Source organism: Polyodon spathula, unplaced genomic scaffold (assembly GCF_017654505.1).
Source record: "Polyodon spathula isolate WHYD16114869_AA unplaced genomic scaffold, ASM1765450v1 scaffolds_599, whole genome shotgun sequence".
In the NCBI taxonomy this organism is placed as follows: Eukaryota; Metazoa; Chordata; class Actinopteri; order Acipenseriformes; family Polyodontidae; genus Polyodon; species Polyodon spathula.
The window spans coordinates 1-14051 of NW_024472088.1; the positions used below are offsets into that span (position 1 = coordinate 1).

At 41.6% G+C, this 14051-nt stretch overlaps 1 protein-coding gene across 1 annotated transcript; it reads right to left on the minus strand.

Annotated features, from left to right (window-relative positions):
• Nucleotides 1–6: 6 nt before the first annotated feature.
• e2f2 (E2F transcription factor 2) lies at nt 7–13282 on the minus strand. Its single transcript, XM_041240503.1, has 7 exons — nt 12466–13282; nt 5420–5525; nt 4665–4884; nt 4094–4252; nt 3817–3931; nt 3538–3694; nt 7–3036 (listed from the first exon to the last, which is right to left on the minus strand). The coding sequence occupies exons 1-7, from the start codon at nt 12730–12732 to the stop codon at nt 2792–2794; spliced, it is 1269 nt and encodes a 422-aa protein (XP_041096437.1). The 5' UTR covers nt 12733–13282; the 3' UTR covers nt 7–2791.
• Nucleotides 13283–14051: the final 769 nt, after the last annotated feature.

The window sequence follows — 14051 nt, forward strand, 5'->3', positions numbered from 1 at the left end:
ATTTGTCATTGAAGTTTTAAACGACTTCACAGAATGAGTGGAAATTAAATCACTAAGTATTAGTAATGCTGTATATTTTTCACTGATCGTTAAAATCTCTTCCAAGCCAAAGATTATGACACCTGGGACATACAGCTCAAAGTGGTTTAAGATTTTACAAAGTTAATGTTTCCACACACACACAAAAAAAAAAGCCAGATTCCTTATTTGCTAGACTGGACACACCACTTTCACACATCATCCACATGACCAATACCCCGGCTAGAACTGCAATAGCAAAACATCTGTCATTACCAACAGATATTTAGAACAGCCATTCTAAATTGTATCAGATTACAACAAAATACTCCCCCCCCCCAAACATTTACAAATATAAAAATACATTAGCGCAATTGCTAAATTTACAGTAAGCTGCCATTTCAAGGATACAGAATTCAGTTGGGCATAAAATACGCATTTTAACTAAACAGGCCAGTGCAGGCTGGCTCATTTAGTGATGTCCGTTACTAGGCTGTGTGAGGTATCAAAGTTACTAAGGTGATCAAGACCTGAGTAAATCAATCCATAGCACCATTATAGCACAAGAAACAGCTTATTTAGTCATACCATAGCCCAGAACCAATGTTAGATGTAGCTTGATGTATCGTACATGTAGGGCACTATTCATTCAGAAAAACAAACCCATGCACAATACATTACAATGGACATGCAAAAAAATTTAACAGAGCAAGTCCACATAATTCTTAAGACACATCACAAGAACAATAAATACATGGGAGTAATAGTTCCCAAAATGTACCTTTGCAAAGAGTCCTTTAAACATCACTTCATTTTAGAAGCCATACAGGATGGTATTAAACGAACAGGTCCATTACTCGGTTCAAATTGAATACACAGGAGACCACAATCTGTCAATTTTATAAAGGTGTTCCAAAGGGTCTACTTAAGACTTTGTTGCATTTGATGCATGAACACAGAGGGGGTCACAAAGAACAGCAACCCATTTTGTTTGTTTGTTTTTTTAAACTAGAAAAGCATTATATGCAAACACATACAAACATTAGCTTCCACTCTTTAGTGAGGGCTTAACATTGTTTAGAACATACTGCTTGTGCCAAAACAAAAATAGAACAGGAGACATAAAATCGTCAAATATAAATGCAGGTTATTGTACAAGGGCGGACACTGGCATCTTCCAAACCCACCTCAATACTATTAATACAAGCTTAATACACACACTGCAAAAACAGCTTAAATAAATGACATGCAGAAATTTGTCAAGATACTCCTAATCCATTAAGAAAAACTTGTGTTGTGTGTACTTTGTTGTAATTAAACTACACACTGTACTGTAAAAGGGGGATGCACAATGACAAGCCTGATTTACAGTATGTAAAACTTGAAACCCAGCCAAGGGAAATGGCACCATCTAGAGGCAGCCTGTAAACACACACACACACACAGAAGCTGAATACATATTCCTGAGTTCGAGAATGAATGAAGAGCACCTGAAAGGGGAATGTTGGGAACTAGGTTGAAGTTAATGCACGGGTTACGCGGTGCTCCAGTGTGCACTTTCAAACCAACTTTTAAGGTCGAACAGTTTACACAGTTCTAAAAGTCAAATGCAAAAGCCACAGAACAGGCTCACACCACAGACGATGAGAAGACATTCAGGAAGTTGTATGGGTGCATGGTTATGGTCAGCATTTCTTCATAGGCAGTACTGCTGGATAAGAAAGCTGTTGGCTCCATTTGAATGTTAACAGTACACTATGCACGGTGTCAGTGGCTTTAACAGTGCACTAGCTTCATTAGTGGACCTATACCTTGCAACTTTACGTTTATAAGAGTTTGCAACCCCATCCACATGCTCTAAAGAGAGCCCATTACTGCAAGTCAGTCACCATTACTAACAGACATGCAAAGGAACTGCACAATAAACCCTACATATACAAACCAAATCCTTCACTTCTCCACCATTCTGTAAAGTATTATCAGCATAAAGACTCTTACAGGTTCCCAAGGGGCCTGGTTTAACAGTTTACAGAACCTACTGGAGGGCCTTTGCTGCAGAATGCTCCCTTTCATCAACTAAACACTGTGTCCTTAGATACAAATCAGTCTTTGTAAAGAGTACTTGGTGTTGAAGTTCTTATGAAGCACAAAGTTTTGGATGCAATTCACACTGGTCAAGGTGGTCTCCATTCCGACCGCACCTTCAATACCTGGGTAAAGCAGTAAAGACGTCAACCCCCCTCCCGTCAGGATGATTTCTAAAGAGCTTGAGGTTCTTCAGAGCTGCCAGTCAAGCCAGGTCACAGGAGGAGGGGGGTGCTGTTCCGTCTGTGGCAAACATATGTGGAAGGTTTGGTTAAGTGTCCTTCTGAATGCTCCATACAAGCTATTAAATCACAGGCTGTCAAGTTACTGTATTTTTTTTTGGAGAATTGATATTAAATGCAGTCTCAATTATTTCCTGCAGGGGGCAGTATGAACATGAGGAAATCACCTCAAGGGAGGAGGAAATGTTACTTCACCTGAGTTATCAATTGATACCCTAATGGACTAACTGGGTTAAAACAACAACAAAAAAGTCAACTCATATTATATAATGATAATGGCTTCACACACACACACACACAACAAAAAAACAAAAACAAAGCTTTTTCCTGCCAATCTCCATTCAAGGAGCACATCAGTTCTTGAGCAGGAATTATATTTGACGTTTCTCAAATGTGTTTCTAGCTACGAGCAAGTCTCGTTTGTCAAGGTATTGGTGAAACAAGCGTCAGTTCCTGAGCAGGTCCCCCAGATCGTAGGTGTCAAAGAAGTCCGAGACCCCCTCTGTGTCCTCCATGGACCACAGGTAGTCTTCCTGGTCAAGGGGGGGAGAGAAGCTGACGAAGGGGGCCGCCTCAGAGGAGGAGAAGGAGGTAGAGGGGAGCTGGTCCTCTGTCAGTAGGAGCAAGCTGGGGGGCAGCCCCAGGATCCCATCGACATCCAGAAGAGTGCAGGCTGACTTTGAAGGCTCTTCTGGGAACAGAAGGGAGCAATACAGTGTGAACAGCAACTTCTGGACCACACTATTTAACTTAATGTATTGAGGGGGTTTCATATACATGTTTTAGAATACCTTTTGAAAATTATACATATCCTCTTACATTTTGGGGCAGTATATCAGAAGTACCTGGGTCTATAAGATGACATTTTTACCTAGGAGTGGCTGATGTCTTCAGTGTGTAGCTTAGCATTATGAGAAGTGATAAATAAAGACAATCGTTTCAAAAGATGGTGCTCATATTTAAAAAAATAATGCAAAAGCAGGAAATTGATTTAAAATGACAAATCACAAGCGGGCCTTCACAAACTAAAAAGGGGAAAAATTCCAGAGCAGATATTCAATTTTTGGCTGTAACGCAGACATAATTCCCACCTTGCAGACCCCTTGTTTATACTATTGCAATAAATTGTTGGCTAAAGAGCAAAACTAGGGAAATATAACTAACACCGTTCCATTTTTGGTAAAGAGCATACCTTCCAGGGGCTCTTGCTTGACTACAATGGGCTCAGCACGAACCCCCTTGCCGGGACTGCTGCTCTTGACAGGGCTGCTCTCCTCCATTCCTTCTTCCGGACAGAGGTACACTTCAATGGGGCCGTTCTTACTCTTCAAGTAGATCTGCAGAGAGTCCTGGGCATGAGAAACACCACGTCAGCAAACCCTCAGTTTAGAACCTAATACTGACACTGGGGCGATCGTAGGGCAAAGCACAACACAGCAAAGCGGGTTAGCAGATTAACAAAAGCTTTTACCCCCGTAGACTCTGGGACTTCCAGTTTGGTCTCAGACGGCGCTTTGACAGCAATCACGGTTTGGTCTTGCAGGCTTTGGATCGAGCGGATATCTTGGTAGGTCACATACGCCAATGTTGGGAGATGTTAAGGGAAGTCTCGTCTCTAACAGTACTATACCCCCTCACCCCAACTTGGATATGGAAATCTGGCCAACAAAATGGCTCAGTGAGCAACATGCATAAATAGACTGGTGCCAACCCTCTCCCAAATTAATGCGACAGCAGTGGAAGGATATTGTTTGTTATTCTCCTCCTCCGTGAGCTCTTTCAGCTGGGTGCTGCTGGACTGGATCATGTCATCTAGAGCCTCCTCCGCCCGCTCCAGATCTGCCAGCTCCTTCCTCAGCCCACGCTGCTTCTCAGAGCCAGCCGAACCTTCGAACACACTGCCCATCCTACAGAGCACAGGAGGACCTGGGTTACAGTACATGGAAACTCAAGCAATACCTCAGCTAAGGAAGGCAGTCAAAACAAATCCTTTAATTCCTCTATCTTAACTTAGTCACTTAGCAGATGCTTTCAGAGACTAGGGGTGAACTATGCATCAAAAGCTGCTGCAGAGTCACTTAAAACAAGACATGTGCCTAAACCGAAGGAAGGAGCACATGGAGATTAAGAGAATTGCTAAAGGTCACACAGGGAGTCAGTGGCTGAGCTGGGATTTAAAACAGGAACAAAACCTTTTCTTAACCACTGGAACATCAAGCCTACCTTGGTGGTCCAGCGCCTCTAGCCTCTATGTATGTTGTGAAATCACCCGCCAAGTACCCTGAGAAATCACTATGCTCCGCAGCTCTCAGCACTTACACCCACTGAATGTTGTTCTTTGACTTCTTGCGGATGAGCTGGATTCCCTCCAGCACGTTGGTGATATCATAGATGCGTCGCTTCTGGACCTCCAGAATCTCGGCAGCCCGGTTCAGATCCAGCACCCCGTCCACAGACTCACTCAGCAAGCTCACAAACTTCTTGGTGAGCAGCCCCAGAGAGGTGTCGTAGCGTGTGCGTTCGCCCGGAGATTTGGGTGCTGAGTAGAGGAAGGAGACCAAGGTTAGAGGGAGGGAAAGCTGCAGTCAATCCAATTACAAATCATAAAAGAATTAAACAAAATAGATACACTGCTGGCACATAAGAGTCGGTTGGATTAAAAGATTCTTAACATTTCAATCACCCATTTACACTTGAATAATGCTCCAAGCTGGGACTGAACCAGTATCTTCTGTAAACTTTTTTCTATGAAAGATGGATCTTGGTTAAATTAAGCATCTGCAAATTTCATTAAGATAGATATGTGCTTGCATACAAAACTATACACTGCAGTTGTGCTGCTATGTATTCACTGCATGACAGAGGGAAGGCATGAGACTGTGCCAGGTTGCGTGTGGCCAGTCAACCTGTTTTATATAGGTAACTTCACTGGGAATGATCCTTCAAAATGTACTTGAGTGTCATTCAGCTTTAAGGTGGAATTCAGCCAACAGTAAAAAGCTGTACAAAATCAAAACTGCTGTAGAATTAGAGGACGGGGATGTGTTGACATGACTATGCTGCCTCACACTTACTCATAGGGCTGGGGAGCCTGGCTGCAGTCCTGCCTTTCCCTTTGGGGGTGCGGAAGTCTGGCATATACAGGGGGTCATTGCCTTCCAAATCCAGCTTTCTCTTAGCCTGAGGGTGGGAGCAAACAAATACAATTTACAGCTTCCATAAATACCACAACACCGCATATTAGACCAGAAGTCAGTTACAATGCAACTCTGCGATTTGCAATTAGTGTCACTGCAGTGAGAGGCAGCACTCTCAAAACTCTTAAGGCACAGCGCCTGGCTGCTGCAAGGCAGGTTCTCCAGGCCTGCCAGCCGTCAGGAAGAGAAGTTATTACACTTTTGGTGGCTGTGAATCAAGTCGGCCTCACTCCAAACCGGATCAGATTACAATCGCTGAAGAGACCTCAGCCAGTTTAATAAGAGGTCACCCGACCAAGACTTCATTCATTCAGCAGGACAGCCTCCCACCCCCCTCTCAAAAGAGTAATCTCCATGACGAGCCACAAGCCCCCTGCTAACAGCAGAGACAGCCCTATTATCAACCCCCACCCCCACCACCACACACAGCCGAGCCACAGGCCTACATAGCAGCAAGGCAGATTTAAAACGGGGCTTCGTTACAGAAGGGGTTACACCATCTAATTACAGTGTGCTGTTCCAGTGCAGAGCTGTTTGAATTGATGGAGGCTGGGTCCGTGGCTTTGTTCACTGCGCCAAGTTAAACTGGCAGCTTAGTTCTCTGTAGTGAAACAGCTGGCAGTAAACTGTACTAACGATTTGGATGCCTCTTTTACTTTTAGGACAACTGACTTTTTTACGCTGCAAGTCAATATAATGTACTTCCTGTATAAGGACCGCAACATAGCTTTAGCCTGACCTCGGTGTGCATAGGAGGACCAAATACGTGCTACACTGGAACACACTAGTGTTGTGGCAGTGCTGTTAGCTAAACATTTAAAAGTCAAGGACACTTGTGTAATAAAGCTACATCAGACCAACTGCTTTATTTAAAATAAATAAGGGAGTGGTATTGATAGCCAAAGGTAAAACTGAAATTTCACTCAAACTGGAAGTAATTTGACAGGAAGATTCATTGTATGAAGGAGTAAATACACCATTTTAAAACTGTGTGATCTGTATTATTCAAAAGGAAGAGGTTAAATCAACGGCACTTTAATTTTAATAGTGCAATACCTGTAACAGACTACAGTACCAAATATGGAGACAATAACTCAAAAATTGACCACACACACACACACAGCAGAAATGTAAAAAGTCACATCAGTATAGTACCCACATTCTACCCGAGGTAAACGTCGATGTCAACACATTTAGCATACAAATAAGACACTCCCTCAAGAAGCTTGAGATCAGATAGCAGCTTTGTAAAATTACTGGCAAAACCGGACGACCATTGATTGGCCAAATGCCAGCCTCCCGCCTGGTTCATCCTTCTTGTACAGTTCCCACAAGTCAAACTTGACCTAATTGTGTAAAAAGTTGAAAGCTAATATCTTTCCAGATATAGGTCAATATGGCAGCTACCTTAGGTCACAGGTAAAAGCAAAGGCTACAGTGCCATTTCCCTCCATCTAGGAGCTTTAATAACACAGTCAGTATTTTCATGGTATAGAACACAGTAGCAGCCGTTGTAGTGGCTCCCCCACCCCCCCGCAGGAATGCTGAAATCCGAATTAGAACAGAGCAAAATAAATCAACCCAGCATTCAAGGAGTTAACCAGCTGAAGCCGAGCAGCTGTCTGCATGGCGGGAAAGGGAAGGAAGAAAAATGTCTTTGTTTCCAGCTCAGAGCTGCATCCCAAACACCCACCTGTTAGCGACATCTGCAGACACCAACAGGTGCGACCACAGGTTTCCAGAGAGAAGAAGCTGCTATTAAATTGAAGACAGCTCCTGCTGCCCAAGTGTGGGATTGGTTCCTACAGTAGTACACTCCAGAGCAGCGATTGACTGCAGGGTTCACAACTTGTAGATTTTACACAAGCATACAGCAAGTCTCTGAGGAAAACTATGTGTGTATTTGAATTGGAGTGTTCAAATCTCTTCCCCCCTCCCTTCTCCGTTTCTTGTATTTTATACCTCATAATGAAACCTGCACATTTCAAAAGCTGCTGATAAAGATGCTGGGACACAATCCCTGCAGTGCTGGAGTTCAGACTTGCTCCAGTAATCCAGCTGCATACAAAAAATCAGACCTACAGCAAGGTACTAGGAGGAGCAGTTTAGGGGCAGGCCTGTGGTTGAAACATTTGGGTTTTTTTTTTGTCCCCAAGTTATCAAAACATTCTCAGTACAATAAAACATCAACAAAGCGGACAGATCAAAAGAAAAAAAAGGTTATTACTTTAAAAGAAGGAGAGAGCTAAACAGAGCTAAACCGTTAAAGACACTGCTGTCATTGTCACTGGCGTGGGCTGCTTCACAATACAACATTAGCTGCAGACTCCATCCTACGGGTACACAGTGGCGGGAAGAGACAATGGAGAGGCGTGCCTAAACCAGCCACCCATTGAGCACCCCTTATCCCTCGTCAATGGAGACTTCATCTCCACTGCTCATACCTCCCACACGGCAGAAACAAACAAGCAGTGGTTTAAAACTAAAGCAATCTGGACTAGGAACAGAACACACCGTACAATGGGAACTTAAACACTTTGTGTTTTATACAAAAGCATTTTGTAAAACCCATAAAAAAAAGGTTAAAGACACCAATATGGCAGTAAACGAACTGCCAAAATGTAGTCGGAGCACCCTCTGTGCATGTGGAGAGGTGCGGGGGTGTCCCCTCTTGAAGTTTCAGTGTCGCAGCCTGCCTGTATTGTGGTTTACATGAAACCGGCCTGCATTGCTGGCAGTGCTCAGATGATATGGAGTGTGCTGGGGCACAGATAAGCTGTGGTATTCACTGTGTCTCAGTGCAACCACACAGCTCCCTTGAGCTCTTAGCCAAATAAGTGTAATTCCGCTAACATTTGCAGCAACGGGTGGGTCTGAACGACTGCTAGCAGCTGTTTGCTGCTCAGTAGGCAAAAGAAATAAAAAAGCGTCTCCACGTGAAGCAGAGAGCAAAAACCTGGGTTCAGCTGTTCCTCTACAAAATCAAGTAGCAACAGGATAAAAATAACTGAAATAAACCTACTTTACTATAACTTGTGAGCAACTCCTAGGATTAATATTTGTTCATAAATTCATCATAGTATTGTGAATTGTAAACCACAGTATGAATGCAAAATCCAAAATATAAAAGAGCAGCTTTTTCACTGAATAGCAGTGGTACACTATTACAAAAAGGTTGAAGTGTTTAATCTATGTAAAAGTACCCTTAAAACAAAGAGGTGAGAAGCATGTTTATTAGACAATTCAGGGGCAACTAAAACTACAAGCTAAACCAAAAACCATCAGATTGAGGAACTAATGCGAGAGATCTGAAGATACGAAACCTCCAGGCTGACAGCATCTGCAGTACCAGAACCCCCTGGGTGGGGCTCCATTCCTTCTCTTGACACAACCCCCCAAACAGCTGGCCAGCGTTTACACTTAAATTATCTGGATGAGCATCTCCAAACAGGAGACTAGAGAGAAGGAAGGGAGCTAACTGGCCCTAATCAGGCAATCCAAGAAACGATGCGCAAGACACCCACAGAGGACTAACGTCCTGAAGCGGTCCTCTCATTACTCATGAATTATTGATTTGATTAAACACAAGGAACTGTGCTACACTTGTACTTCAAAATCAATGTCTGTACTTCCCCACTTTATGGTTTCCAGTTGATTTGCCCATTAAATGCATCAGTTTTGGCCGTGTTTCAGGGGACACTAAGGTACAGAAGTATGGTACCAATTTGGTTTCATCACACCGGAAGCAGCTATAACGATATAATATCTCCTGTTCCAGTAATATGTAGTTCTGTGGTATTGAGCAACACATATTGCTCTGTGAAACCCAACACCACGCCCCAAACTATGTTGTGGTTACCACAATATGCAATTTAAAAAGGCAAAACAGATTTTGTTTTCCAACCCTATTCACTTCTTGTGTCACAAGGCAGGCTATATGTCCAAACATATCTTAAAACAGGAAATGAACTTAAAGCACAGTAGCATACAAAAGTGTGCTCTAGAAAACAAAACCAGGGACTGGAAGTGTAAACGAGTATGTAATGCCTTGGTTATTTAACAAATTCTGGGTATAGGTAGACTTTCAACCCTTGTGTACAAAGGCTTTGTAAACACACAATCGTACTGATTTAAACAGCGCTGCAGAAATGCTCAATAGAACCCCCTATCAAATCCACACAAACTTTACTATGTAAAGTTTTAGCAAGCCTGCTCTCTGATCCACTCACACCATAATGGTAAAAGCAGGACTGGATCTTATACTATACCACAGTCACACATACTAAACTTACAAATACTAAAAGAACTTAATCCAAACATTCAGAGTGATTTGTAGTCAAAAGGTGTTATCTATAAATTGTAGAGTGTTTAATAGTAGTTATGGATGAAACACTAGTGCACCCCATCAAATACCAGCTCAATGCAAGACGGTTGGCAGTCATTACCACCTTCATTTGAAAACAAAAGAACCCTTTTGGCAGGACTGAAAGAAGAGGTGCAAAGAGATGGCGTCACATGGCTTTGAAATTCAGGCAATCATTTGCAATTGCATCTAACACACCAATTGCCTACAGTGCTTCCAATCCCATCCTTGACAATAGGAACATCAGAATACCCACAAGGTTGTAATGTAGATCACCCATCTCTTGCACATGTGAAAATGTATTTGGGATAAAAGGTAGGTGCATATAGTCCCCAGTGTCTCAATCTTGATAATGCTGGAAAAGCAGTTCAAGAGAAAGGCTATGGATGTGATCTACCAAAGCTTCCACTAGGACTGCACAGCAGCTGCGCCCTGACAAGACAAAGAGCACTACCACCCCCACAATGAACTGTTTTCAATTCAGCAAGAGAAAGCAAAGGTTACCAAAAACATGCCCTTGTGTTGCTATCTAGAGGACATAGGATACAAGATAAGGGAAAGTAAGATTTCCATACAAGAGCTGGGAAGGGACTAGGGAAGTTTAATAACACATTAGCTGTTGGTTGCAATTGTATATTTGCTTTGGTAAGCAGCTGTAGAGTTGCAAATTCTGTTTTCTCCCTTCAAGCAGAATTAAACCAATCAGTGAAAGCCCATGAGCACCAGGCTAGCATTTGTAGACAGTGTCTCAAGGGTATATGGAGTTTTAAGCTAATGTTGTAACATTCAACCACTTGCATCATTAATCTTAACTAACCAGGTAAAGCTGTCGGATGAATTTGTATTGCAAATCGTGTACCAGCTTCCTTGGACTGACACCAACACATTAGGGTGAATGTCTTTTGTATCACGGCAATGTGCAACATGAGAAAGCATTGTTACTGTATTTGAATAGATGAACAGTATAGGCACACCCTTCAACTGTACCAATTCTATATAGCAGAACACCAACAAGCTACAGTGACCTCACCCAGCAAGTGCAGACTGGTTTCAGCTGGAGGAGGACACAGCAGGTGTTCCTCACAGAAACACACTAAAGATAAAGCCTGACAAAGTCTGAGAACAAATACATAAAGTCAATTGCAGAAGCACTGCTTAACTGCTTCAGTGAGGAAGTGTAGTTCAATACCCTGTGTAGTTCAATACCCCGTAATCTTGGATTTGTCATTACAGTAAGTATTTCTACTAAAATACATGTTCTGCCACCAAGCACTTTGATTTCAGAACTTTCAAAAGGCAGCCAGTAATATAGATACATACTAGAATGACAGAAAACAGAATGTCCAGTATGATTAAAATACCAAATTCCAAAAATACCTGTCACTCAATTACCAGAGGAAAGGCTTGTAAAGGTGAAAGGACAGTCTTGGAGTGCATACGATACCCCATTAAAGCAACTGAAATAACTAAAACCAAACTTACCAAACGTAAAATCAAGTCTAGCATTTAGGGCAATGAAGATGTGGCTGGGTGGACGTTCTGTATTGATAGAAACACAGGCTCTATTGTAAAAAGTTAATCATAGTCTGCATGTCAATAAAACAGGTTTTATGGGAGTAATTTAAAAAAAAAAAAAGTGCTGACTAAGAAACACATTTTAAATAATGCTTGTATATTGATTTCTCAAGCACAAAGTGGTCCAGTGCAGTAGGGTTACATGGCCTAGTAGCAGTGAGACCATAAGCCTGAAACTCGTATGCCGGAAATGATTTTGTACCAGGAACACAAACTTTTACTTTGAAATAGCTGCATACCGGCAAAGCAAAACAACCAAAAGAAACGGGGCATCTGTGATAATACTGCAAGAGGTAATGGGAAACGATTACATTGTGAGCAGTGCCCAGCGACCCCCATCTCATCTAACCTGCAAGTTCGCTTAACATTAATGTCTTGCCGTTATACTCAACCACAGCATCGACCACATGAGCAGAGATGCTTTTAAAACTACTTGAGTACTAACTAGCAGGGCTATCAATAGACAAGCCCCGTCAACTCCTTCATTGATTCCATGTTGTCATTCCTCATAAAGTGACGAGTCACTTGGGAGATCCGACACCGCTGCATTGAGACGGTTGTATAAGCAAGCAAGCACACATAGATCCATAGAACAGGGTGCATGCAAACTTAATAGTGGGGTTCTTAAATTAAAAAAAAATGCATTACGAAACGACTTGAGCGATTACACTATTTTAAAACGACTGACAGTTATTTTACAAGAAAAAAAAGTTAACTGCCTCATGTACCTGTATGTTGTAAAGGCTAGAAACTTTACATCACAATTACGTTGTTGAAACCCCTCTGTAAATTAAAATAGTGAACCTTCAGATAGAAACTAAGAGAATGGTATTTTCACTAAAACTACGTATTGAAATGCAACATAGATAGATTACTACATTTATAATAGACACTATATATGATCCCATTGGAAATTAATTCAAGTTAACAACACATTTAAAGTGACAAACGCTGAATACAGCTATGTTTAAATAAATTGTCTTACCGGCAACCTCCCAGAATTAGATCTGACGGTACCCCTAATCTCCGGTCCATGGGGGGTAGCGTACATGCAGTTCGCTCTCTGCTCAGAATTAGACGTATTGCATATTTGGTTGAAATAACCAGTCGGTACTGTGTGGATCAGAGGGCTTGATAGTCCGGTGCTGAAAAATTCTGTTTTTATGCCAGGCAAAACTTTCTTTTCTGATACCGACAGCCCGCTGCTGGTCCTGCCAGTAGCCGAAGTGACCCCTTTGGGTAACCGCATCATCTTCTATTGTCTGGAAAACTACTACCTAGCTCAATTTTGCAAAAACAAAAATGGGATTTTTAATCGCTAAACAGCCAATATTAGCAATATATAGCTAACACATGGTAAGGCTACCAGCAATACTTGCAGGTAATATTTAATACTAATTGCAATGCAGAAACTGCAGCTAAATATAATTGAAAACACTGACAAATATACTAAATAATGCAACTGCAATTCCAGAACATACAAAGTATATGTAATGCTCCTTATTGAGCAGTTAGTCTTGCATTTCCCTTTTAATAAATAATTACTTTTTAAAGTAATCTAAAACGTAACAGCTTGGCGTAAAATAGCACTTTACAACAAAAAATGTAAAACAAAACCGAAATCAATTTCAAGCCAATAGTTTTCTTAAAAATCCTTTCCTATCTCCAGCAATACTGATATGTTTAAAATCAGCAGAGTCTGTAGTTCAGCTTTCCTGAAACTAGCTATCTGATCAAGCAGTAATATTTGCAGGATGCATCAGATTTTGATTTGAGTTTTCGGATTTCACCACTGGGTCTTCTCTGTGTTCTGTAGCTTTCACAGCAGCTAGGTCCCCGCCAGCTGATCTCAGTGCTGCTGTTTTAGCGCCAAAGTCCGTGCCGCGAAATTCAGATCTCCCGCATTACTAGTTCCTCAATCTGATTGGCTGGCGTCAGGGGATTGTTACACACCCAGAAGAGGTTATTTGCATAGAACGGTTCCAGTCAGACCGGTGCAGCATTAAATAAATCATTTCCTGCGAGCAGATGTAAACATTAGGGAGCTGTACCTGTGACAGAAATAGAAGTGTGTATTGTTTTTTTTTGTTTTTTGCTTAATGTCAGCTACACAATCAGAAGGAAAGCAGACATGTAAATAATTCATTAGTTTTATTTCACTACACTTTATTTAAGGTGTGGTTTTGGTGGGTTTTAAATAATTAACACGCACTTCTATCTATACAATATGTTTATTTGGCCACAAATAGCAGCCGCCTGTCCTTTCAAAATTACCCCTTTGGTTCCTTTAATTCTGAAAAAGCTCTAATAAATATGACTGCACAGTGGTTTATTGGTCGTTTTGTCACAAGGACCTATTTAAAACAAAATCAAATCCAAAATAGTGTTGGATCTACTGTCATTATAGCAGAAGCAAGAGTGTGAAGACAATTTCGGTTTTAGGTGGGATGCATTGAGGAATATTTCTGTGTGGTTAAAATGTTCTAGAACTTAGACACAACAGTTATGAGCTACACTGTTTACTGTGGTACCAGGATACTTTTCAAACATAAATAAATAAATAAAAATACT